Here is a 26,770-nt window from a genome sequence, read left to right on the forward strand (position 1 = left end):
ACAATATTTACTGGTAATAGTACGCAATTTCTTTTCCGTGGATAATAATAACGTTTAACGCGCTTTATACAGAAATGATTATCTCTAATCTTTATTACTAAAGTTAGACATCATCGTATGTAAACTACGAGTGTTCCATGGTTGGTCAAGTTAAAAGTGATAAAAATTATTAATTTGCTTGATTCTATCATTGTAATCATATTATTATAGAATACTCCTTGTTAGGAGATTTGATAATAAATGCACTTATTCACGTTTCAATTTATAATATATGAACTTATTTAAATAATAATTCAACATGTTTTAGACAATGTTTCTATAATTTTTTTTAATAATCTGAATTATACTACTAAATGTTTTTTTATGTCAATTACAAATGCTTATTCAAGTGTTAATAATTTTCATGGAAAAGAAATCGCGTACTGTTACCAGTAAATAATGTAATAAGTATTTACTTCTGTACTTCACATAATATGGACTAACATTTGATACCGTAGGAAAATTGTAAAAAAAATTAAAATTTAACAAATTTCAAAATGCTGTACAAACGTAACTACTGGATTAAAGTAAGAGTTTTTGGTATCACAATTTTTCTTTAAAACTTATCTATAAAGTGGTTATCTTAAAATCTTAAAAATAAATTTAATAAAAAAATTAATTTTTAAAATATTTCTTGTAATTGCAAAAAATAACATAAAGCATATTTTCAATATAGTTCTATATTGTAAAAATTGATTAAAAAAAAAAGTATAAAATGTTATGTACGTCATAAGTTAAATGAGTTGTCAGTTAGATCCGTTCCACCCTGTATACACATATATATTATATATAATACTTAAACATAACGTTTTTGTTATATTTTACGTTTTAATTTTTACGTTTTTTTTAATGACAGCTGTTGTACTATAAAAACTTCTTTAAAATAAGAATAATAAGTGTATAAAGTAAAAAACATGTAATCGTATTAAATTAATACAATGTCAAAATATAAACCCAATATCTATTATTTAAAAATATTTCGTTGTACTAATTATTCATATAAGGTTCTATTATGAATAATTAATATAAAAATGCTAAATAAATTATTCTACAATTTTTCTCAGAGTTATACACTTTTATCAATTATAATTCAATAGTTGGTTAAGGAAAATTATCTCATTTTTCACTACAGTCGGGTGGTAATGATGTATTATTGTCATACTAATTTGTTTGTAGAGTATTCTTCAGGGTAGAGAATTTAATTTTACTCGTTTTCTTAATTATACATTATACATTTTTTTCCTTATATTTTTGAAATTATGTTAACCCACAACATTTATCCAGATTCTGATTGCCTTTTTTATTTGTCTACATAGTCATAGTCTACATCACTGTAATCAAGTAACTTTAGTTTGACCTTACAATCAAAAATTAAACCGTAGTTAAACGTTCTTATTATATAATCTAAAATATGTTTTACCGCATACCAATGTATTATCAGGGACTTTTTCGAATAGCGACCTATAAGATCTACAGCAAATGTTATATTTGGTCTTGTTATCTAAATTTAATATAATAATTTTCTTACTCATTTTTTTATAGAACTTCCCTTGTTTATGTGTATCCTGATAAATTTAGATCCAGTTAGTGAAACTTGAACATAGCCTTTTATTTCTAGTCTGGCTATAAATCTATCAACTTTTCTATTTTTCATAAGTTTGGTTCGATATACCCAGCCATTGTTGTGTGCCTTGTTGTTTTTCTGCTTCTTTTACCTCACCTTTATCCCAACTACTTGGGGTCGTGCACCCTTATGCTAAACTGCCACTCGACACGATCTACCACATCATCTACGCACACATTAGCCATCCTCATGTCGCATTCAATAACATTTCTCCATTTTTTTTTTGGTCTTCCACTATCTCTTCTTCCTCAAAATTTATTTTCCTAAATGTTCTTACAGCTTTAGATTCCACTTTCCTTATAACATGACCAAATCATCTAAGTTTATTTACTTTCATCTTATACACGAATGACGCTACACCTATAATCCATCTTATATGTTCGTTACTTATTCTATCTTCACTAGTAACTCCACTCATCCATCTAAGCGCTCTCATCTCTGCTACACTTAATCTCTGATTTATTCTTTTGTCAACTACCCAATACTCTGAATCATATATCATAGCTAGTCTTACTACAGTATTATAGAACTAACCTTTCAAACTCATTGAAATTCTCTTATCATATATTAAGCCAGATGCTTCTCTCCAATTCACCCACCCGCACATAATCCTGTATGTTAACTCTCCTATCATGTCCTCGCCTATTGTCACTGATCTCCTCATTTCACCTACCTATTGTTCTCTTATATCAAACTTGTACTCTATATACTCTGTCTTACTCCTGTTTATTCTTAATCCCTTTTCCTCAGGAACTGAATAATTTATTTCCTAATTTTTCCTATTAACACTATATTGTCAGCGAACAACATGTATCATAGCACCTCCCCTTATATGTCTCTAGTAATTTCATCTATCACTATAGAAAATTATAAAATCAGAATTTTATTAACTATAAAAGCAGAAAGTTGGTGCACTCTTACTCTTACCTTAAAACCCTGGTACTTGTGCCATAATACATATTTTCTATTATATTAATGTAACTCTTCGGGACTCCTTTTCTCATTAATGACCACTTTTTCAAAAAGACTACCCAACGGCCCGCATACCTCATAGTTATGCGGGTCGCCTTGGATGAGGTGGCTTCTACCCCGTGGAAAGCCGTAGGAAGAGGGAGGTAGGCTGAGGCTACTCATCATTAAATAGCCTAGACACTTTAAAACCTTTCTCGGTACTCTATTAAACGCTTTCTCCAAATTTATAAATATCATACACAGATTATTCTTCTTTTCCCTACACTTTTTTATTTGTTGACTGACACAATAATAATGGTTCCATTGTTGACATTCCAAGCATAATCCAAACTGGTTTTTAGATAAGGATGTCTCATTTCTCATTCTCCTATCTATTACTTTATCCCATATCTTCATACTATGACTATAATTTCCACATTCCTGTATAACTCCTTTAACTTTAAATATCGGTACCACAACACTATTCCTACATTCTTTTGACATTTTCCCTTCTAATAGGATTTTATTAAAAAGATCCTTCAACCACCTTATGCCAACACTACCATTTTCCATACTTTTACTGGCACTTCATTTGGTTCTACTGATATATATTTTTTCATGGATGCCACAGTCTCCCATACCTTTTTCTCATTAATTAAATCTTCCAACCTCTGGTTCCAGAAGATATCCTTTAATGTCTCTCTTTGATACTCGTCATTCAATAATTTTTCAAAATACTCTTTCCACCTTTTTTTCACAACATCATTGCTCGTTGGGACACTATTATCATTACTTTGTATTCACCTTCAATTGAATCTCAAACGACCCATAGCTTCTGAATCAATTTCTCCTACTAATCATATGATCACTCGCACCGGAATCCTACATAATATATATCTGAATTACTAATTTTGTTTACTTCTCTATAAAAAGGAGATAAAAATATTTCCACGGCACCTCTTTTAGTCGAAAGAAACAACTAATGAGCTAGCGTCGACAGCCTGTGTAAAATTTTGTCAAAATGTATGAGAAGTCTTGAACAGAACTTAGATGGTTTGTCTTATCTCGGATGTATGCGGGTACAAAAGTTGAGAGGAAATAAAGTAGTTAGAGACAGAGAAGTCCTATAAAATAAAGTGTTTGATACCAACCGGATAACTTGTGTGGTAGCTGTTTTACCATTCATGTTTGCAAACCTACCCAGGTCATATACACATGACTGTGATTTTTGAGATAAAGGCGAGTTAAAAGAAAAAGAAGACTAATTTTGTTTACTACTGAATTATATCTTAGTAAGACATTTACATAATTCATTTTTATTATTTTCGTTTTGTTCTTTCTTCAAAATCGCGAAATTATGCTTCTAATGGATTTTTTTATGATTATTATGTTGTCTTCAAAATATTTCTCCACTTGTCGACCTGACAATCTGATTTTTGCCGTAAAACAAAAGGAAATAGTGCGGGCGATCGGATTGTTGAATACTAAAATAATTTACTGTGCATAAATCTTTAGAACATTCGCATCTAACCTAGGTCGTCATTAAGATGATTGAAAGACATAGGCTGCATAATATAAAAGTGTTTACTTAACGATAACAATATTGTTTTAGATTTCACGTTGCCATAAACCAAAATTGACTGACTAGCACCGCATGCGATAGGCCACGGTACAAAGTCCAGCAAGTGCCGCAAGTTCGTTGACGATCTGCCACAAATGTGGTCGTAAGATACATTGATGAGTTAATATTTATAAATACACCAACTAGCAATACAGAAAATATTTCTGTCGATAGTCATATTCGACAATAAAGAATCGGGATCTGTGATAGCTATGTGATAGTATCGATAATATCACAACCTTACAAGGTGTTTTCAGTTAAAGCGGCAGTCAAAGTGTATTCCCAGATATTTTAATGAATTATCTTGGGGGATTATCTATTGAAATGTTGTTGATGGTTATTTATATTTGATCAGAAACTATCCTTTAATCTTTATGTGTCGCAAATATTGTAGTATAATATGCAAACATAAAGGTCTCTGAATTACTGTTAATCTGAATATGGGCTGTGTAGTGTTGGTATAAGACATAGACCAAAATACAAAACACTTGTCGAACTTCAGTTCATATATTTTTTTTATTGGTTAAAGCTTATTCGTGCAAAACGCGGAAATGTCTTCTAGTGAGTAAGACTCCATAAATATACACTATGAGTTTGGTAGTTGTTTTTGTAATTTTATGAGTAAACCTAATGTTATGTGCCAGATACACGGTAATAACCTTTTTTTTCTTCCATTGCTTTATTTATTTTATATGACGAATTTGATTTATAGTCAGTTGTGTTAGATGATTGATAACTTTTTTGACAATTCTATAAGAATACAAAAGTAGATTTCATCATAATCCGGTGCTTTTTAGAGTTAATTTTTGTATCGATTTCATGTGGAACATTCAGTGGTGAAAAAGCCTGTATTTTGTAATTTGTTTAGTTTAGCGATTGGTATTGTGCATAATCGACTTTGAATCAATTTTGTTAGGTTTATAAACATGTTCTATTTTGTTATATATGTAAGACCTGATAAAGTTACAATTAGAATGAAGTTGTCATTTTTAGCCGATTGTATTTGTTGTTTTTTAGACATATTGTTATTTTCATTGAAACTAACCACTGTTTTTATATTTTAATTTTGCATAATTCAAAATGGGGATGTAATCCTATAATTATAACACAAACATTTTTCCTATATTTAAATAATATCTATGATATCAAATGTTATTTTTTCAAGTACTTTTAAAGTTCATATAAACAAAAAATGTAATTACACAAATATGATTTTTATTTATTTATTATACAATGTCCAATGGAAATGAAAATTTTCCATTTTTCTCTAATTAGTATTATGTACGTATTTCTCAAGAATATATTGCCGTTTTTTTTTACTAATTATGTCCATTGTTTCTAAGATGATTCCTGGGGGAGCTACTTGTTACCTTATACGCAAAAGGTCAATTTGATGTTTTATGTTTGTAAGAAACGCACCAGGTCGAAACTAATATCCGTTCAAGAATCCGGGAATGAACTTAATTATTGAAGGACTTAACGCACTCTATGGAAGTGCAATATTTTCTAAGCCGGACCTAGTCATAGACAGCGCTTCATTTAGCCACACAAATAACATTGATATCCTTAACATTGAAACTAAAAAATGAACAATTACATCGATATACAAGACACCGAACGCTGATTTTACCTTTGAAAAATCATCTAATTTTGAAACTAGCCTCACAAATAGTAGTTGGAAATTTCAATAAGCACAGTCCTACCTGAGGATACTCAGAAACTGATTAAATCGTTGAAAAGGTTCAATAATAGACTGAAACTGAGCTACTCGATTTAACTCACGACCCCAAGCTTCCAAATTCAGTTAATAGTGGGCGTTGGGAAAAGAGGATACAAAACGAACATAATCTATGTACGTAGTAACGTAAGCCAGCAATGTCTTAAGGATGTATGTATTCCTATACCAAAAACACAACACAGAGCATTAAAACTACAAATAAACGAATTTATTAGATCTGAAAGGATACCATTCAAGAGTAGATTTAATTATAAGAAAGCTAATTGGGAAAAATTCAGAGAGGCTATTGATAAATAAATTCAGAACCTAGAACCAACACCAGAAAACTTCGAAATATTTGCAAATGAAGTAAGGAAAATATCTAAACAACACATACCACGTGGCTGCAAAGAAAACATTCCAGACCTAGGTAAAAAAACTGGAAAGCTGATAGAAATATATCAAGACTTGTTTAAAAACGATCTATTTAGTGACGACACTATTGCAGCAGGAGAAATTCTTATTAAACAGCTTGGAGATGACAAAAACAGAAAGTGGCACGATCTTATTAAAAATACTGATATGATTAAAAAAAGCAAGAAAGCCTGGCACCTAATGAAAAAGCTCAGTGGAGATCCAACGGTACATAGAACTTGTATAAATATCAATGCTAATCAGATAGCCTCAAAATTACTTAAAAATGGAAAATCAAGAAAGAAAAAATCATAAAAGACAAAAACAATGAATATCATATCTTCCACCTTGACTTTCAAATAAATGAACTCATCGCCAGTCTGAAAGAAATGAAGAATGAGAAAGCGGCTAGGTACGACGAAATTGCAGTAGAACAAATTAAATACTTTGGGTAAGGAGCGAGACAATGGTTATATCTACTATTAAATATATGTCTTCATAGGAAATGTGTACTCAAAAGCTGGAGAAAGTATAAGTAATAGCCCTTCCCAAACCAGGAAAAGACCTAAGTGATCTAAAAAGTTATCGACCCATATCACTGTTATGCCACACCTACAAACTATAAGAGAGAATGGTTATGAACCGTATAAAAACTCATTAAGATATACAGTTGATACCGGAGCAAGCTGGCTTTAGACCAGGCAAGGATGTATGGGCCAGGTACTCAACATAGTCAAGATAAAGAGGACGGCTTCGAAAACAATAAGATAACGGGAGCAGTATTTGTCGACCTTACAGCTGCGTATGATACGGTTAACCATAATAAACTGCTATAAAAAGTCTATTACTACACCAGGGATTGGAAATTCGTTCAAACAGTTGCTTCATTACTACAAAATCGTCCATTTACGGCAAATCTGAACGATAAATGGAGTAAATAAAGAACCCTAAAAATGGCTTACCACAAGGTAGCGTGTTAGCACTAATGTTATTTAACTTATACACAAATGACCAGCCAACTCCGAGAGACGTTAAACATTTTTTATATGCAGACGATCTAGCAATCACGGCCCTAGATAGAACTTTCGATAATGTAGAAAAAAATTAACAAATGCACTTAAGGTCATGAACAATTATTATGACAGTAATCAGCTAAAACCAAACTGCAAAAAAATACTGGTATGTTGCTTCCACCTACGAAACCATGACGCCAAAAAAAGCCTTAATATAGAATGGTTAGGAAATATATTGCAAAACACTGATTACCCCGTGTACCTAGGCGTCACCCTAGATAGGATCTTGACATTTAAGCTACATTGTATCAAAACTAAAATGAAAGTGCAAGCAAGGAACAACCTACTTAAAAAACTCGCTGGAATCTAATGGAGAGTTCGACCTCACACTATGCGTACAACCGGTATAGCCCTATGTTTCTCACCTGAAGCATATGCGTGTCCAATGTGGAGCCAAACCAGACACGCCAAACATGTATCCGTAGCTTAGAACTATAACGGGATGCCTTACACCAACGCCTACATAAAAGTTATACCTTCTATCAGGCATAGGTCCACCTAAAATTAAAAGACAAGTAACCACCGATATAGAGAAAACCAAAGAGATAAATGATAAAATACATCCTATGTTCGGACATGAAATCACGAGCACAAGACCTTAATCTCGAAAAAGTTTCATACAAACAACAAAAGAACTGCACGAACCCTCACAAAAAGTTAGACTGCAAAGATGGCAAGATGAGCTACAACCGAAAGAACTGATTCAGACCACACAACAACTTCTGTTGGGTGGACATCTTCCAGCACTATCTAGCACTATGTACCAAAGGAAATCTGATTTTGACAAATACAAATGCTCTAGAGGTAGCTACTTACTGGTCGCAGTATAAGTATAGAATACTCCAAAAATGTGATATTATTAGACGTACCAAATTGATTTATTTATTATTATTATTTTTATTTGTAATATTATATTATTACATATAATACGATGTTATCATCTGTACATGTATGTTATATATTATGATTATACATAATCACCAAAACAGGGTTCTCTTATTTAAAATACAAAATAACCCTTTAATAATGCAAAAATCTCCCTCTTGTAGGAATTATTAAGTAACGCCTACACGCAGGACCCTCTTTTAATTAACCAATTAAATACAAAGTCTCAGCTTCCAGGATCACGGTAGAGATCGCTGGGCTACCCCCTTCAAACTATAAAAAACCATTTTCCCCCGTCTAAACCAGTTCTTTCGGCGATATTTAAATATACAAATACTACGACACTCTACTCAAGATTTCACTCTCCGGGACTTAGTCAATTTTTAAATTAATTTGGACTTAGAATATTTTTCTTTAAAACTAAAAGACACTTAGAAATTTTAAGATGAATTTTGTTTTGGTGAATCTTTTAATTTAATTTAATTTGTTCATTAAATAATAATGTTTTATTTTTATTATTGTGGAAATAAATGTCAAATAATATTTTAAACATTAAACCTTTTTTTAAAATTATTTTATTTTAATAATAAATCCAACCCAACTTTAAATTTTATTTAATAATAAAAATACATTGTGATCTTTTCTTATTGGGTAGCTAGTCTTTGAGCTTAATGTCTTTGTTCTAACGAACATCGCGCCGGCGGACAGAGCTATAGGTCACAATTTTTTCAGTCAATGCTGAGAATTAAATTAATTTATTAATAAATATATTGGACTAAGTGTATTGCAACTCTATACTTATTGGGTAGCTAGTCTTTGAGCTTAATGTCTTTGCTTTAACGAGCATCGCGCCGGCGGACAGCGCAAAGAAACTTACAAATATATTTTTAGTGTTTAATTTTTGTCTTTGTGATTATTGTGCCGCATCCTTTCAAGGCGCTTTCTAGTGCCGGGACACATTGGGCCACCACAATTTCGTCTTGATAAATTTTTTACACAGATATAAATATTTCTGAATTTTTTTTTGGCCAGGCCAGAGGAAAATTTAAGAAATATTGGTGTCAATATCTCAATAAAATATACTCTAAAAACTACTTATTCAACAGACGTAAAAAATAAAATAAAAATTATATTTATAATAAAATATAGAGTGCTTAGAATCTTTTACAAGTAAGATCAGTCGTTGAATTTGTGTAATTAAATCTTATTATTTAAAATTTTGAATAGTTTTTGTAAGTAATTATATAGACTATATGATGTATAGTGTAAATCGTATATGTAGTACGTTTAAAACCAAAATCAACATTGGATTATTTGAATATTATTGCATTACACAAGACGTAAGGTAAGTACAATTTAATCTATGCTTTCGAATCCCCAACAATCTATTGCGTAATAAATCATTAATAAAAATGAAATGGAAAAATTAATAATTAATAAGAGAAACAATTAATGTGTAAATCATATAATAAATATTATAGACCAGACATTTAATTTTAATTTTTATTATAATTTAATAATAAAAACCACATAATTAATATAACTAAGAACCATCTATTTATTTATATTTACCCATACCATCGATAACACTTAAATTATTTTTAATTCTTTCTTTTTATTTTTGGTTTATTACATATTTGATATATATTTATTTATTTTGTTATCTAAGTATTTACCTGCATTTGATTTTATTTTACTTTGAATTATTAATGTAATTGTTATTAAAATTATTTATAATCGGACACGACAAGAAGAAGATGATTTTTTAACATTTTTAAAAATTGTAACTAAAAGTAAAATGAAAAAAAAAATGTATACATATTAAAATAAAATAAAATATTATGTGATGAAATTATAAATTTGATATAAATGTTTAAAAAAAAGCAAGGTATTATAGTAGCCCTATTACAAAAATATAATTTTTTATTCAGAACTAATGAAATAATCCACCATGTGTTTTGGCGAATCCTTCATGTCAATTAATGGATTCAGACTTTTCTCTTTTTTGCTATTAAAAAAAGCGTTATTGAAATTTTCAATATTTGTAATTTTAAATTCATCCAAACCATCATTATTTCCGACGTCGTAAACATTTAATTCATTATTTTCATCCTTAATATCGCATTTAGTGTTAGTACTCTTACAATAATCTATCGGATTATCTATGCATAAATGATCTGTAAATAATAACAATTTATTAAAAATAGTAAAACTTAAGTTGAATCTTAAGAAAAATACAAATTTCAAATTTCGATAAGTTATTTTTAGAAAAATTGTTGGATTTCTCATATTTTCGTGATTTACCTTATAGGTAATTGATCGTACTTTATAGAGAAGAATTAAATTATGCTTACCAATTAAATTTGGTTGCAAGAAAAATTTGTCGTCACTAACCACAATTCTCTCTAAAAATTGTATTACATTAATCATTTCAAATGAATTTGTATATTTTCTGAGTTCTTGGAGATATGTATCAACTTGCTTTACTTTTTTAACTATTTTGTTATGTATGTGCATTACATTTTCTTCCATAACGTTTGGTACTAATTCTATATTAAACTTTAATAAATTATTATTCATGAATAATTCTAATTTGTTCAACAATATATTTGGTAAATCTGGTATTTTAAGTGACATGCCACGAACCCAAGATAATATTACATATAAATTATTAATAATAGATAAGAGATAATAATTTGCACTACCAAAAAAAATCTTTAAGTTAATAAACTGTTGTAAAATCATTTTTATTTTTTCACCCAAATCATATATACATAATTTATTATTCTTTATATAATTCTTAGGGCTTAGACCAATTTGTATCATTTTACAAACAAATTGTAGATAGTAGGCAATAAGCATTCCAACTGGATGAAAAGTGGCAGCGAGAAAAAGTTTTTGGAATGTTCTTACATCATCATATAAATAATGATACTTCACAAAACGAAATACATCAATTACAGTCAAGTCTGTTTTGTCTGCACACTGTAATGTAAGAGGAGCAAATCGAAGAAGGTCTAAAATGTATTTTGGTTTACCATTAACAAATTCTTGATGTTGTCTTAATTCAGTACCTATTGCTAAAATTTTATCAGACTGGTTTAACATAATATTATAGAATAATTGATTTTTTGGATGAAATATTGTCATATTGCTTTTTTCAATTATGTCAGGATCTATTTCTTTAATTATTTTTTCTCTTAAATATTTTGTATTATCGACTAATACGTCAATATTTAATTGTTGAGTTATGTATTCATTAGGATATTCGATAAAATCTGATATTGGTATTTTATCACAAAAAGTATCTATGAAACGTTTTAATATTGACATCATAGAATAATTTAGTAATTTTAATCCTTGTATACCAAGAAATACTTTGTTATAATCAATATTATTACCTGCCTGATATTTATACATTACATTTATCGAACCAGAATTATTATTTAAATATAAATTTACTGTCATCAAATCATATGCAACATACTTTTCATTAATTTTGTGTAGATCTTCAATCATGAATAATACGACATCGCCATGTGTTTGAAATGCTCGTCCATATTTCTTTAAATCTTCTTCAGTATACATATCAAAATTTTTATACATTTGTAGCAAATAATGCTCATTTAGTTTAAAATAGTTCAACATGTATCTAGAAAAATTACAATGACGTACATTGCTGATAGAATTCACCGATTTGAAATTAAATAATAAAATTAATAAAAAAGTTATAAAAATCATTTTCTTTAATTATAAGGAAGTTTTATAAGTAAAATAATATTATAATTTAATATAAAATACTTTTTAAAAGTCAGTTCATTTTATGTAGTAAAGTTTCTATTATTAGATTTTTAGTATTTCTTTTATTTGTGTTGAAATAATTTGATTAAATATTTGTGACTAGCAAAGTTATTTTGATGTTTCCAAATATTTTTCATATAATAACTATTCAGAAATTCAGAAATTTCTTTTATTCATATTGAAATAATTATATCAAATAATTGTGACTGGCAAAATTATTTTAATGTACACTATCTATTTCTTATTATAATAGCTATTCAAATTTGAATTATTATTTTATAACTTTAGTTATATAGTATTATATTTTACATTTTTTTTTTTTAATTTAGCTTTGAATATATATAAATATTTTATATGTTATTAATTTTTACATTGATTTAATTTTATAATGCAATTTGCAATTAAAAAAAAGCTGATTTTATATATGTTAATTCCATACATTTTTTAAATTTTTAGTGTCCTTTTAAGGTTTTAAAAAAATGTAATATAAATATTATAATTTATTCTTTTAAGAAATTAATTTTTTCATTAATATTTATATATATATATATATATAATAATAAAATGGTTGTTTGCTCCTTCTCTACTCTTTAAAATATTATCAACTAAGGTTTTTAAATGGAATGTTTAATTAACTTATAAAATAACAAAATTAAGTAATTTTGACAAATTCTAATAAAGAAATTCATTGGTCGATAACAACATTTGTATCAGTATAATAAAACATATTATTACTTGTGTATTATAGTAGAAGCAGCAAAACGGGTCTTTTTATTTTTATCTTTGTACGTATATAAACCACACTACTCCTCTCTTTATAATATAAAAGTCCTAAATTCTTTTAAAATACTGATTTAAAAATTGTTATCGACATGTTATTTAATACGCTAAATGAATAATTCTATATTTTTTCTTAAAATTAAATTCTTTTATCAATTATTATTTCAGGTTTATGCTAAAATTATCTTACTTTTCGCTCTACAGTAGGGTAATAATATATAATTATCATAATAATCTTTTTGCAGAATATTCTCCATGATAGATAATTTTATTTTATCTCGTTATCTGCTGAATTATGCATTAACATTTTTGATAAGATCATAAATGTGAGAGATATATACGTTTAAATAGTTATTAACTTATTTTAAACTGCGATTTTCCTAATTTGACATGCACAAAATTTAAATAAAATTCAGGTAAAAACAAAAGAATATATTAATTCATTATTAACTTTTAGCTTCGATGCGAAATTTTTTCAATTTTTTTTATTTAAAACTTCCATAAGTTTTTCAAAAATGAACAAATCAATGTATTATTTTTATAGATGCTTGATGTCTGTACCTATCATTTGGTATATATTTTTTTATAAATTTAACCCTTTACCAGTCCACAGGAGGTGATTCAAAATGTCAACTTTTTCACAAAAAATTAACTTTTTCAACTTAACTTTTGACAGTGTTCCGGAAATACTGACACTTTTATGTATATCTTAAATTAAAGCTAATGTAATATACTTTATTATGAAAAAAAAAAATTTCTGACTTTCTTTGGTCTTCACGGTGAAAATGGCTACCGTATGCTATTTTTGTGTTAAAATTCTCGATTTTATATTTTATATTTTTAACTTTAAAATGTTATAACTTTTTGAAAAATGTATGGATCAATACAATTTCTTTATAAGAAATAATATTTATATACTTCTTTCATTCGACATTCGACTTCAATAAATATCAAGGATTCCATTACTGTAGTCTCCTCTCGTGAGAATAAATTCATTATAAATATTATTTTACTATGTGGTTTTTTTTTGTAGCTATCATTTATTTTCTCAACTCTCACTTGACCTACTTTTTTGACAAATTTTTTTTTTTAATTAAATACTATCTACAGATTTGCATCGAAGCGTTTTTTATGATAGTGATTTTAATCACTGTTAGATATCATCTATACTGAACCCCAACTATGCCACGACCCCACTGTGCTGGGTTTTTTTTTCATATATGTAGCAAATAAATGTTAATAAAATAATTGCAAGAAACTTATTAATACTTCAGTCTTTTAATAGAAATTCTTTTATTTTTTATTCTCTTTTATAAACATTAAATATAAATTAGATAAATCAAAAACATAAAATCTTTTTTATAATTTTTGATTACAATCACTAATTAAACATTCTATAAATTAATAACAAAACCATGACTTCTTCTTTATTGAATAAAGGAATAGATAATATAATTAAAGACTTATCAATTATTTTTAATGTAATAGTATATAATATAATGAAATGTACAACGGCTATAGGTCGCGTAACACGATAGACAATAAACGACTAAAAATATACTGATAACTGTATTATGTAAACTGTCACATACATAAAAGGAATATAACTTCAACCTTTATACTATGCTAACAAATATGAACGTATATTCTAAATCATGTTTTATCTTTAATGTACTTAAGTCAAATTTCTGTACCTAGTATATTGTTTTATAAAATCAATACTTCCCCTTATAAAAAATACACCCATACATAATTAATTTTAATTTTTTTTTATATATCTCATATTTAATTATACATAATTCCTAATATTTTACTCAGTTCTTAAAATCTTATTGTGACGTTGGCTAAGTCAAAATATCACCTACCTGCTCCTTGATGGTCATGTACTCTAATGAAATTATCCCTTCTTCTATTATCTTCTCATAAGTATAATTGTAAGGAACATCTTTATGTTTAGTCCGTCTATGGAATTCTATATTAAATTAATTAATTAATTAAATATAATATATTGAATGCACTTTAATTGTTCGCACTTAAAACAGGTGTATCCCTGTGTTCTAATACCACTAGACCAGCCTATATTAAGCCTCAGTAGTTAAAGTACTACCTAAATTTATCTTTGTGAACACCATGCTACTATTCTGTTTTAAATATATTAAAATATGTTTCACCACATTCCAAGGTATTATCGGAGACTTTTCCAAAATGTGACTAACAAGATTTATAGCAAATGTTATATCAGACCTTGTGATCCGACTTAGATATGACAAAAGTCCTACTGTTATTTGTATAGATCTGCTTTTGCTTATAATGATTCTGACAAATTTGGATACAATGAATGTTATGGGTCTACAGGAATACATAGAATGTTGACTTCTCTCATATTGAATCTTTCCAAAACATGCTGGCAAAATGACCACTGAAGTGTAAAAATTGATTCATCTGAGCTATGATGAATTTTAATTCCTACAAAATTGACTCATGTAAATTTCTTTTTTAAAATCACCTTATAAAAAGGGTGTTTAAATATCAAATTGTTTAAGTTTCAATTTTCTGACTGCTATTGCTGTAAAAATAGTATAGAATCATATTTTACAACTGGACTAGAAGTTTCTTGAAAGTCATTTCCACACACTTGTGCATAGCCTTTTATTAATTGTCTGTCTATAAATCTATCAAATTCTCTATTTTCTTATGTTTGGTTTAATATGTCCAGTCGTTGTTAAGTGCCTTTTTATTTGTTGGTAAATCCATTATTTCTACTTTTTATTCACCTCTAATGATGATATATCTTCATTTAATTTTTCTTTCTAATTTTCTGAATTTTCTCATATTATAGCTTTTTTATACGTAACTGGATCATCACATTTTGAATAAAATGTATCTGTTCTTTGACTTATTAAATTTTTCTGTATTATGTCTATTTTTAAGCCTTATTTTTGGTTGTTCTTCAGCCTCATCTGTTAATTCATTTAGTTCATCTATATGTTGTTCTCTTTCAACCTTATTTTTACTATCAATTTTATTTTTATCACTTTCGTCTACTGTTTTTTGAATTTATTTCATCCTTTTCTTTTCCATCGTTAATTTCTATAACTTCTTTGAATATAATACCTCTGCTTAATGAATACTTCCTATACATCAAAGCTTATGCGTATTCTTTAGTTTCTTCTGAATACCCATTTTTTTTTTTTTTAACTTTTTGATCCAATTTTCTACGTTTATTTTGTTATTATTCTTTCAGCGTATGTATAAGTAAAATATCTAAAAAATTATTTTCAACTCATTTTTCGGCAATTTTTGTGAAACATATTATTTACCTTTATTGATAGTCATACTATGTTTACATATCTTATACATAGTGTCAATTGAATTTCAAATGACTCTACTGATCATGCGATTACTTGCACCGGAATTGACATACCATTTATCTAAATTACTAATTTTGTTAATACTACATTAACGCTTATTAATGCATTTTCAGAATTCAATACATTTTTCTAGCCACTTTCTTATAATATTATTTTTCTTTTTTTTATTACATTTTGAATTACTACATAACATTTGGTGGCTTATATATATATTAAATAGGGTTACGTCCGCTATGAATATACCTATAATGAATATTAAGTCAGCAACTGTAGAATATAAATGGTTTGAGCTGTATGTGTCATTTCTGAAATAAGTTGCAGAATCATAATGTCTATAATATAAGGCTGAGACAATCGTAAAGCCAGTTATTCTCACTCTTCGTGTCATTTTTTAATCCTCTGGCACATGTCTTTCCTGGAGTATAACTACATTTATTTTTTGTTCTTGTGCTAATCGTTCTAAATAATTATTACACATGTAGTAATAAGATTTGGATCTGGGGGCTAAGTCTTAAATTAAGTATTCCTTTAAAAGGGTTGCTGTGAGGTTACGAGTAACAGTTCAGCAACCAGTGGTGATAGATTTTTAGGCGTCATAGACTTTGCCTAGGGTACATTACGGGAAGCGATTTACTAACGTACACAACCGAAAATTGAACACATATCTATAACAAAGGTGACATGTTGACTTCAATATTATTGTATGTTCTTTCTGTGGTAAATGTCAATCGCGCGATTAATATACAACCGGGCTAATGTATATACAGTGCACACAATCCATAAAGGACAGTGTCACTCGCAGCACGCCTATCGAAACATTGTTAGAACATATAAAACAAATGTTTACTTCGTGTATCGGATTATTGTTTGTATAGCGCCTTTAAAACCTTTTTTAAATGGTGCAATAAAAACACGCTATTATAAAAGCACTATTTTTGATTTTACTACACTTCACACAAATGGTTAATAGCAATTATCAGATAAACAATAGTGACTGTTCGCACCAAGTGTGAGAGCTGCACTGGTTGGGTGTAGTCAGCTGGTATTGCTTGTGCGCTATCACCTGTTAAGACGCCTTATCAGCTTATTACCGTGTTCGGTCGTTTTTTATTCAAAATGTAGTTTATGTACCTGTTGTAATATTATACAGAGTTAGGTTAAATTGGCTTGTTAGTTAAGTGTTATTTTTTTTGTATTATTGAAAGAGAAAAACGTTGTTCAAGTTTTATGTCAAAATACATATTCCATATTATTTTCTAAAGGTATACAGTTGTTTTCATTTTCATTTTATTTTATTTTATATTGGCTGGTATATTATTACAATAAAACTGCGGGTATTGTATTACTACTATAAATTCATTTTATTCATATGGAGCATAACTAAATGTAAGTAGTATGGATTATCATATTTATTAATGATTTAATTCAGCAATAATAAAAAATTGGTTGTTATTTGAATTATTTCGTTATATTTATTGAGTTAAACAATCCTATTCTGGAAAAACAAAAAATATTTTTCATTTAACAAATTTTAAATCGATTAAGAAATTTTTGTTGATTAAAAGTTGCCCCTATTTTAAGCCGTACGGCGAAGTTCTGCTCCCCATATTTATTTGGGATTTTTTAGAACAGCCTAGGCGGCAACAGTGACAGTGATAGTAACAGCAGATAAGATAATGAGCATGAGCTTCAACAACTTGAAAAAAAGAAACTTGTTAGTAATAACTGATAATAATACTTAGTTGGACTTAAAGCGTCCAACTAATCATTTGGACGCTTTAAATAGAGAATCCATAACAACCGGCGGTTGTGTTTTTATATTGGAATAACGTATTGAAACAGTGGAACGACCGTGCATTTGAATTTTGAAAAGAGTATAAATTAACCAAAATACCAGACAAACGAAATAAGACTACAATAATTGTTAATAATAACTAAATATTAGTTGTTTAATGATTTTCATGTTAGTATTATTAATATAACAAATCTTAAATATGAATGTTATTTGATAAAAAATAAATTATTATTTTTATGAAATATAAAACTAAAAAAACCCAGCACAGGGGGGTCGCGGCACAGTGGTGACGTGGCATAGTTGGATCAAGTATAATAATATCTGACAGTGATTAAAATCACTATAAAAAAAAAACGCTTCGATGCAAATCTTTAGATAGTGTTTAATTTTAAAAAATTGGTGGATTATTCCAAAAGCTTCATAAACTGCTAGTTCCTTATTAATATCCTGATTAAGATAAAGTATGTCGAATGAAAAAGGGATTATTAAAAAATAGTATTTCCCATAAAAAAATTATATTGATCAATACACTTTTCAATAAGTTATAGCATTATAAAGTTAAAAATGTAAAAAATAAAATTGAGAATTTTCACACAATAATAGCATTTGGTAGCCATTTTCACCGTGAAGACAAAATAAAGTCCGAAATTTTTTTTTACCATTATAAAGTATATTACATTAGCTTTAATTTAAGATATATATAAAAGTGTCAGACCTTCCGGAACACTTTCAAAAGTTACGTTGAAAAAGTTCTACTTTCTATATGCATTTTTATGTTTTGAATCCCCCCTGTATTAAGGGAAAATATCCGATTTAAAAAAAAAGTATGTCAAATAAAAGATCTATATAAATACTACTTCTCATAAAAAAATTGTAATGATCCATACATTTTTCAAAAAGTTATAGCATAATAAAGTTAAAAATGGAAAATACAAAATCGAAAATTTTCACACAAAAATAGCATTCGGTAGCCATTTTCACCATGAAGATAAGATAAAGTCCGAAATTTTTTTTTTTCATGATAAAGCATATTACATTAGCTTTAATTTAAGATATAAATAAAAGTGTCAGACCTTCCGGAACATTTTCAAAATTTAAGTTAAAAAAATTAATTTTTTGTGAAAAAGTTGTCATTTTAAATCCCCCCTTGTGGGCAGGTTAAGGGTTAAATTTATGAAAAAAATATACCAAATGAAAGGTAATGATATTGTGCATCTATATAAAAAAGAATTATATTGATATGTTCATTTTTGAAAATGTTATGGCACTTTTAAGTAAAAATAATTGAAAAAATTTCGAAAATTAGCGATTTTTAAATTCGTAATTTTTTTGGAGGTTTCCCCCATTTACGGGGAACGAGGGAATTTTTTTCAATTTTTAAGGGTAATGTCTTCGACTAGATACGATTTGTGATCTTTTGNTAGAGTAATGTCTTCGACTAGATACAATTTGTGATCTTTTGACGTATCATTGAAAGAAATCGGTTCGGTGAGAGCTGAGAAAAAGTGGTAACAGACACAAAAAAAAAAAAAAAAAATAAACACATCTTAGTAAAACCAATACCTTCTCAGCTTCGCATCGAAGCTAAAAGTACTTATTTTCAAAGTAGAAAATGTATTTTATAAAGTGTAAAATAAAATGTATTTTATAATCAGTCAAATCATCTAATCTGCCATCAGGCTATTGTGTTAGTAAATACATTTTCACTCTACCCTGTTAAGTACTTGAATATGCCTTTAGTCGAATGCCTTTCGATTTAAATGTGAGAACATTGATCATCATTTTCACCTACTGTAAGTAGATCATCAACATATAAATCCCGTTGAATAATATTCGAGAGTTCAGGTTCAACACATGTTGACCAAGTTCTACTAAACATCTAGTTGATAGGTATGGAGCTCTTTTTGTGCCATATGTACGGTCCTTAGGATATATTCTTGGAGGTGATCACGCGGTTTCGATTGGTATATGATCCGTTGCAATTGATAGTCTTCATAATGAACTATTTATCGATACATTTTTCTATATCAACAGTCAATGCAATTTTGTGAAGATAAAAATAAAATAATATTGAAGTCCCTTCTTTATAGGCCATTAAGACTTACTGACCTAATTAGCGCTAATAATGATCCCGAAGTTGTGGTGGCTAAACTATTAAAAACAACGCGCAATTTTGTGGTAGAATTCTCTTCTTTAAACTTTGAGTGATGTGGAAGATAATTAAGAGTTTTGTCAAAGAAATTTGACTCTTTCCTAACAAAAATTTTACAAATAATTTTAAAAATATATTACACAATGTAATCTATATGGGAAGTCATAACTTTGAGGTAAAATCCTTCAAAATGACATTTTTAAGTTGTGCCTATTGTTATTTTAACAATTTGTACATAATATAATATTTATTTAAATATAAAATTACTTTGATACGTTGCTCCTTAGATGGATATGCCTTAGTGTTCTTTAGTACCTTAGGTACTAAAGTTTCTTGTTTAATTTATGTATCCTTAGAGGAACTATCAAGGGTCGCACTATAATAATATATATAACACTTTCGATTAAACAACGATACAGTTTATTGTATAAACTTACTAGTAATAGAATAATACAACCAGCTGGACACCTAGAGATATTGTTAATCCAACAGGGAGCTGACTGTGACACACACTTGTAAGATTACGTCAAGTTATATTAAGTTAAGTTGTATATATAATTATATGGAAATGATAATATATATCCGAAGTTCTTGCGAGGATCATAAATAGTCAGCTGCCGTCTAGCCCGTATGTATTAAGCTGACCGCGAATATCTAAAGTGTTTATGCATGCAGTTTTTTTACCCATCAGTATTGTTATGTGTTAGTGTGTCAAAACTGTAATGTCAGGTTGACGGTTTATATTAACTATAAGAATAGAGATATGTATACTATATGTGATCCTATCAGCTTAAATTATAATTCCAATAATTTTAAATTTATACCTAGTACACTCAGTAAAATTATACAACTTCAAAGATAATAGACTCCCTTCGAGATGTTTTTGTATCCATCTTTCTATATAAAAGCTTCTCTTGCCTAAATTATAAGAGTTCCCTAATCTAACGCGCACAATTTATCAAAACCTACACGGCGTTGTTTTAAAGCTTTTGTTCATTTTCCGGTATTCAATGTATGAAACTAGTAAATATTTTAACTATTACTTCCTTAAAAATGTCCTAATATAACGTTTTTTTTTAAATTATGTTTAATTAAAATGTCCCATTATTTAATCAATAAACGTGAAAGTACGTTTTAAATTTTGATAAATTTTCTTAACTAAAGTATTAAATAACATTTTTCATAAAATTTATAATACCATTTGAAATGCGATACTATATCCTATAAATATAAAAATGTTGTTTATATTTTGATAAACTACTCTACGCTTTTCCCTTCTCAATTATTTTTAACGTACAGAGCATATTTAATAAGATTAGAGTAGACTGTTGATTTTAATGCTGTTTATAGACAAAACTACTGTCGTGTGCTAAGCGATGGAATGATAAATAGTAATATTTGAATTATTATATGTAAACCTCGTTTGTAGTATTTATGGAACATTTATATTTTTATATTTCAATCGATTTTTTTACATTTAAGACAGACTATTATCGAATATTGTCTTTCTTATTCATTACACAATTGAAGAACTCTAATAGAGTAACAAGTTAAGATTTGTACGAGGCAGCTAGACCGTAGGACGGCTTGTTGTGCACCGCACTAGAATGCCGTCTTACTTTAATCCTATTTAAAATAGGCTTAAAAATGGAAATATGGAATTTTGCGCATGAAAAATATATTCTTTTTATTAACTGATGACAGAATTGTCACCAAAAATACTGTTAACTATACAATTACAAGAAGTATATGTTTTTTTTATTCTTACACGTTTAAAAGAATTGTAATAAATTTCTATTGTTTTTAGTGTTGTTATTATAATTAGACCTTACTATATTACTATAGTGTATATATTTTTTTCTTTAGCTTTAAAGACCGTTAAGGCCCATTGCTGCAACACATATTTCCTTCCATCTCTCTCTATCCATTGCTACCTGTAGTCTTCAACTTCTAGCGTTATTAGATCCTTCAAGACTTTATCAAATCATCGTTATTTAAATCTGCCTAAGGGCCACTTTCCTCGTGGCTTCCAACTTAGGGCCTCCTTTGCAATCATGTTAGATCTTAGTATGTGACACAGCTAGCTTAGTCTTTTTGCTCTAATTACCCCAAATATATTTGGTTCTCCAAAGACATTATGTACTTCTTCGTTTGACCTAATTTTATATCTTTGTGTTATGTTATTTATTTTAGGTCCACATATCTTCCTTAGAAACTTTCTTTCTACTATAGCCAATTATCTCTCATCTTCTAACGTTGTTGCCCATGTCTCACATTCATACGTTATGATAGATCTTGCTATTACTTTGTATAGTCACATTTTCGATTTCTTTGATAGTAGCTTTGAGAGCAGGTATTTAGATAGTGCATGTATACATCTGTTTCCTACTAGAACAAGTTTCTTAGTCTCTTCGTGATTGTTGTTTTGGCTGTTTAGTTCTGTACCAAGATATTTTAAACTATGTACTTTTTATAATTTATACTCTACGATCTGTATATTTTTATAGTATATAACTTATAGTTATTATTAACATTAAATCACAATGAATTTCGTCAAATCGATATGCTGCGACAGTGGAACGACGAATGGAACTTGCACTTAAATGAAGTAAATCCTTATTTAATCTAATGATTAAATTAATGGCTAAAACGTGTATATAGAAATTTATAAATAGAAACCACGTGTAAATCCATATGATTTATGGATTCATATGTTTTAAATGTCTTAAGTCTTTGGAATTGACCAATTATTGAATTAACACTAGGTTTCATAGTTTTCCAACCTTGTTGTATGCCTACGTGCGGACCAAATGACTTAATCTTCTAAAACTGTGACTTGATCTGGCAGTATTTTATGACGGTGAATACATCCTTTCTATTGAATTGGTATGCTGCGACAATGGTAAGAAGAACGATTTTTTAACAGAGTTGTACAAGTTCTATGTTAGACTTACAATTACAAGCTCACTGTTGAGTTAAAATAAGTTTTATGATCGCTACGTATAATAGACGTTTGTTCTTTAATAATAGTTCAGAGTGATTTCCTATTTATCAACAAAGATTGCACAGCTTTTTTTTCATTTGCATTCTTTTCTGCCATACAAGGTGTTTTCAGTTTGTTTTCAGAGTTACATCCGTAGTTTATATATGCTATTTTTGTGTTCAAATTTATTTTTTAAATACCCTGGTATTTAAGGTATGTCATATCTTAAATATTTAATTTTAAGGTATGTCATTGTAATGGTACCACCGATTTTTATAAATTAACATGAATCTAATTTTATTGAATATAAATGTTAACTTATTTTGAATAAATTTTATCCCTTAAGTTTAGAAAAACAACTTTGAGTTTTTAAATTAACTTAAATTGCTCTTAGCTACTTTTTTGGTATACGTGATGTAAAGCTTTTGCGTCGGTAACAATAGAGTCTTTCACGCGTGGGGTACGAGGTTCGAACTGTACTCATAGAAATGATATTTTTTGCATTTTTTAGGTTCGATGCGAAGCTGAGAAGGTATTAATTTTACTATGAAGTTTTTTTTTTGTGTGTCTGTTACCACTTATTTTCAGGTTTCAATGAACCGATTTCTTTTAACCTTCTTTTAAACTTCTTTTCCCGTAAATGGATGAAATCTTCAAAACAATTACAAATTTAAAAATCACTCTTTTTAATCACTTTTTTAAGTTTTTTGAAACTTTTTGAAAAATGTATGGATCAATACAATTTTTTTTAATAGATACATGTGGTATTTACCTATCATTTTGTGTTTTTTTTTTATAAATTTGATCCTTTACTTGCTACAGAGGGGTTACAAATGACAACTTTTTCACAAAAAATTAACTTTTTCAACTTAACCTTTGACAGTGTTCCGGAAATACTGATACTTTTATTTATATATTAAATTAAAGCTAATATAATATACTTTATTATGGAAAAATAAATTTCCTAACAAAACTATATAAAACACAATCTTAATTTATTTAAAAAATCGAAATTTTGTAATAAGTAATATTGTGAGTAATTTCGCAATATTTTTTTCTATATTTTACAAAATTAAAGCACCAAATTATAAAAACTCCAAAAATGGGAAATTTGTTTTATTTTTTCAATCGCGAATAACATGTTCATTTTTCAATATTACATATATACATAATATATCATTTTCTGTGCAATATTTTAGAGTATAACGTCTATTGAATATATTGTTGATAAATTTATTTTTTATTGGTGTATTTTAGGTAAAACTCTGAATTCTTTCTGATATTTTGAAAAAAAATTATAAAAATTAAGTAATAAATTTGGAAATAGCAAACGAGAAAAAATCAGATCATAAATTGTCAAAACAAAAGTAATAGGTAATTTAATATTGTTTAATTTTATGTAAAAAATTGAAAATTGATTAAATGCAATTAAAGATATTTAGAAAATAATGAAAACACTTTTGCGGCACTCGAAAATCGCTAATTTCGCAATAACTCAAAAACTGTTCAAAAAAGTAAACACGTCATGGATAAATTAATACCTTCTCAGCATCGCATCGAAGCTAAAATAAATTTGATATCCTTATAATTAGCGGTTGAAATTTTATTCTTATGTATATTTTTAGAGGTACACGAACAAATACGGGGTTCGAAATCTTAATGAATATTGATGTGTTAAATGAAATTTTTTTATAATTCAGAAAATTACATCATAAAAGAATATTTTTTATTGAGTATATATTGATTGATTTGATAGAATTTCGATGTTTTTAAAAATACCATTATAAAAATTATTTTAAAAGTTAAATATTTATTTTATTTTATTGAAATACATACCTAGATAAAACGAGTTTACTTTGGAAAATTTAAGTAAAAATAAATCTAGTATGATAATAAATTTTTTTATTGCTTATAAAATTGTATTTTGAAATTATTAGGATTTTAATAAAATAACATTTTTTGCATATTACACTGATTTTTAAAAAAGTATAAATCGAATATTTGTATTTTTATGAGAAAATATTAGCATCATATTTTGACTATTTTAAAAATATGTTATAAGAACTCTTTTTTATAGGTATAAAGGATGAATTAAAAAATAACTAATAATTATTAATCAAGAAATATTTGAAACTAAAAAATAATACTTTTAACATATAATTATTATTTTAAGTAAAATAGAGTGACTAACATTAAAAGTATCATTCTGAATGTTGTCACCGCTATGTTTACGATTAGTCTAGACGGTTTTCCACGAACCATTTGTGTTACTTTATTTATATTTACTATATTTTTGAAAAATTTTGATCTTAAATTAAATAATTGTAAACAATGCAATTTTTTATTTACTTATTATTTACGAATTAAAAAATGTAAAATAAATAGTTAAATCGATATACTTTGGTGGGACTTTTAAATTTCGTGATGTTGGAGTTGTAACAAAAAATATTTTTTTTTTTTTTAAATAGTTCTAACATTTTTTGTTTTCAAAATTTTCAAAATAGTCGTCAGAGTTAGATGATGTAAAAGTAGTAAAAAATAAATTATTATCTCTAAAATTACACTTAAATAGTTATTCGACTTATATATTTATTATAATGATAACCTTAAAAAATACTAGTAAACTATTCATATTTCCTGATTAACAACATTAATTAGTGGAAGGCACCTTTTAATTTATTTCATTGATAAAATTCAAGCATTAAATTTTAAGTATCGATAATTCCAGTTTTAATTATTTCATTAAAAGGATTGAATTAATTAGCGATTTTGATAACTAATCTAATATTTGTTTTATTATTATGTAATTTGTCTAGACAAACCGTCTGACCTCATTATAATAAGGTTGTGTCACGAGCGTAAAGCGTTTAAAGCAAATTTTACTTTATTATTCGTGTTAAAGCTTAACGTGTTTCGATAAAATATATTTTAATCATGTTTTGTACGTTTGACGAGGTTATCAAAACAATGACAACCGAACTAGAACCATATTGTAATTCGTATATATTTCAATATAGGGCTGGCTGCTTATTACCTTTATAATTGAACCTAATATTCTAATTCCAACAGTTATAATTATATCTGTATTCAAATTTAATCGGTTGTTCAACTGAGACCTATAATTCAACCGCCCCCGTTTCATATAATTATTAAACAGAATGAAATACTATTGAAATAACAAAAATTGATGGTGTGCTATCATATATATATCACTCGCATGTAAACTCCAATCTATTCATGATTTGAGTCGATAGACTTATAAATAAATAAATCATTTATATAATCATGAGTGTATTTAGCCATAACTACTTGGCTGGTAGCGTACCTATACCAATTATTTCACAATTAATTATGCATTAATAATAATAACCGTCTGAGTACTTGAGATACACAACTAGTGTTACAATTGATTTAAAAAGTTTCATGTGTGTCAAAATATTTTATAATTTAGCTCTTGTATCCATCAATGGTTTTGCACAGTAATTGAGTACTTGTAATCTCTGAATATAAGTTAACGTTTTAGACATTTTTCATTTATAAAAGTTAAATTGATTAATAAAAAAA

At 27.7% G+C, this 26,770-nt stretch overlaps 1 protein-coding gene across 2 annotated transcripts in view; it reads right to left on the reverse strand.

Annotated features, from left to right (window-relative positions):
* The window catches only part of LOC126901793 (uncharacterized), a 30,158-nt gene extending 18,061 nt beyond the window's left edge, over nt 1–12,097 (reverse strand). The window contains exons 1-2 of one of the 2 annotated variants that reach the window (XM_050678553.1): nt 10,679–12,097; nt 9,945–10,501 (exon numbers count right to left, since the gene is read on the reverse strand). In XM_050678553.1, coding sequence (XP_050534510.1) covers nt 10,248–10,501; nt 10,679–12,065 — 1,641 coding nt within the window. In that variant the 5' untranslated portion in view covers nt 12,066–12,097 and the 3' untranslated portion in view covers nt 9,945–10,247. Of the gene's footprint in view, nt 1–9,944; nt 10,502–10,678 lie in introns of those variants that run through there. The other variant, XR_007703120.1, reaches the window with a different exon arrangement.
* Nucleotides 12,098–26,770: the final 14,673 nt, after the last annotated feature.

This window comes from Daktulosphaira vitifoliae, unplaced genomic scaffold, assembly GCF_025091365.1.
Source record: "Daktulosphaira vitifoliae isolate Bord-2020 unplaced genomic scaffold, ASM2509136v1 Scaffold_3, whole genome shotgun sequence".
Lineage (NCBI taxonomy): Eukaryota > Metazoa > Arthropoda > Insecta > Hemiptera > Phylloxeridae > Daktulosphaira > Daktulosphaira vitifoliae.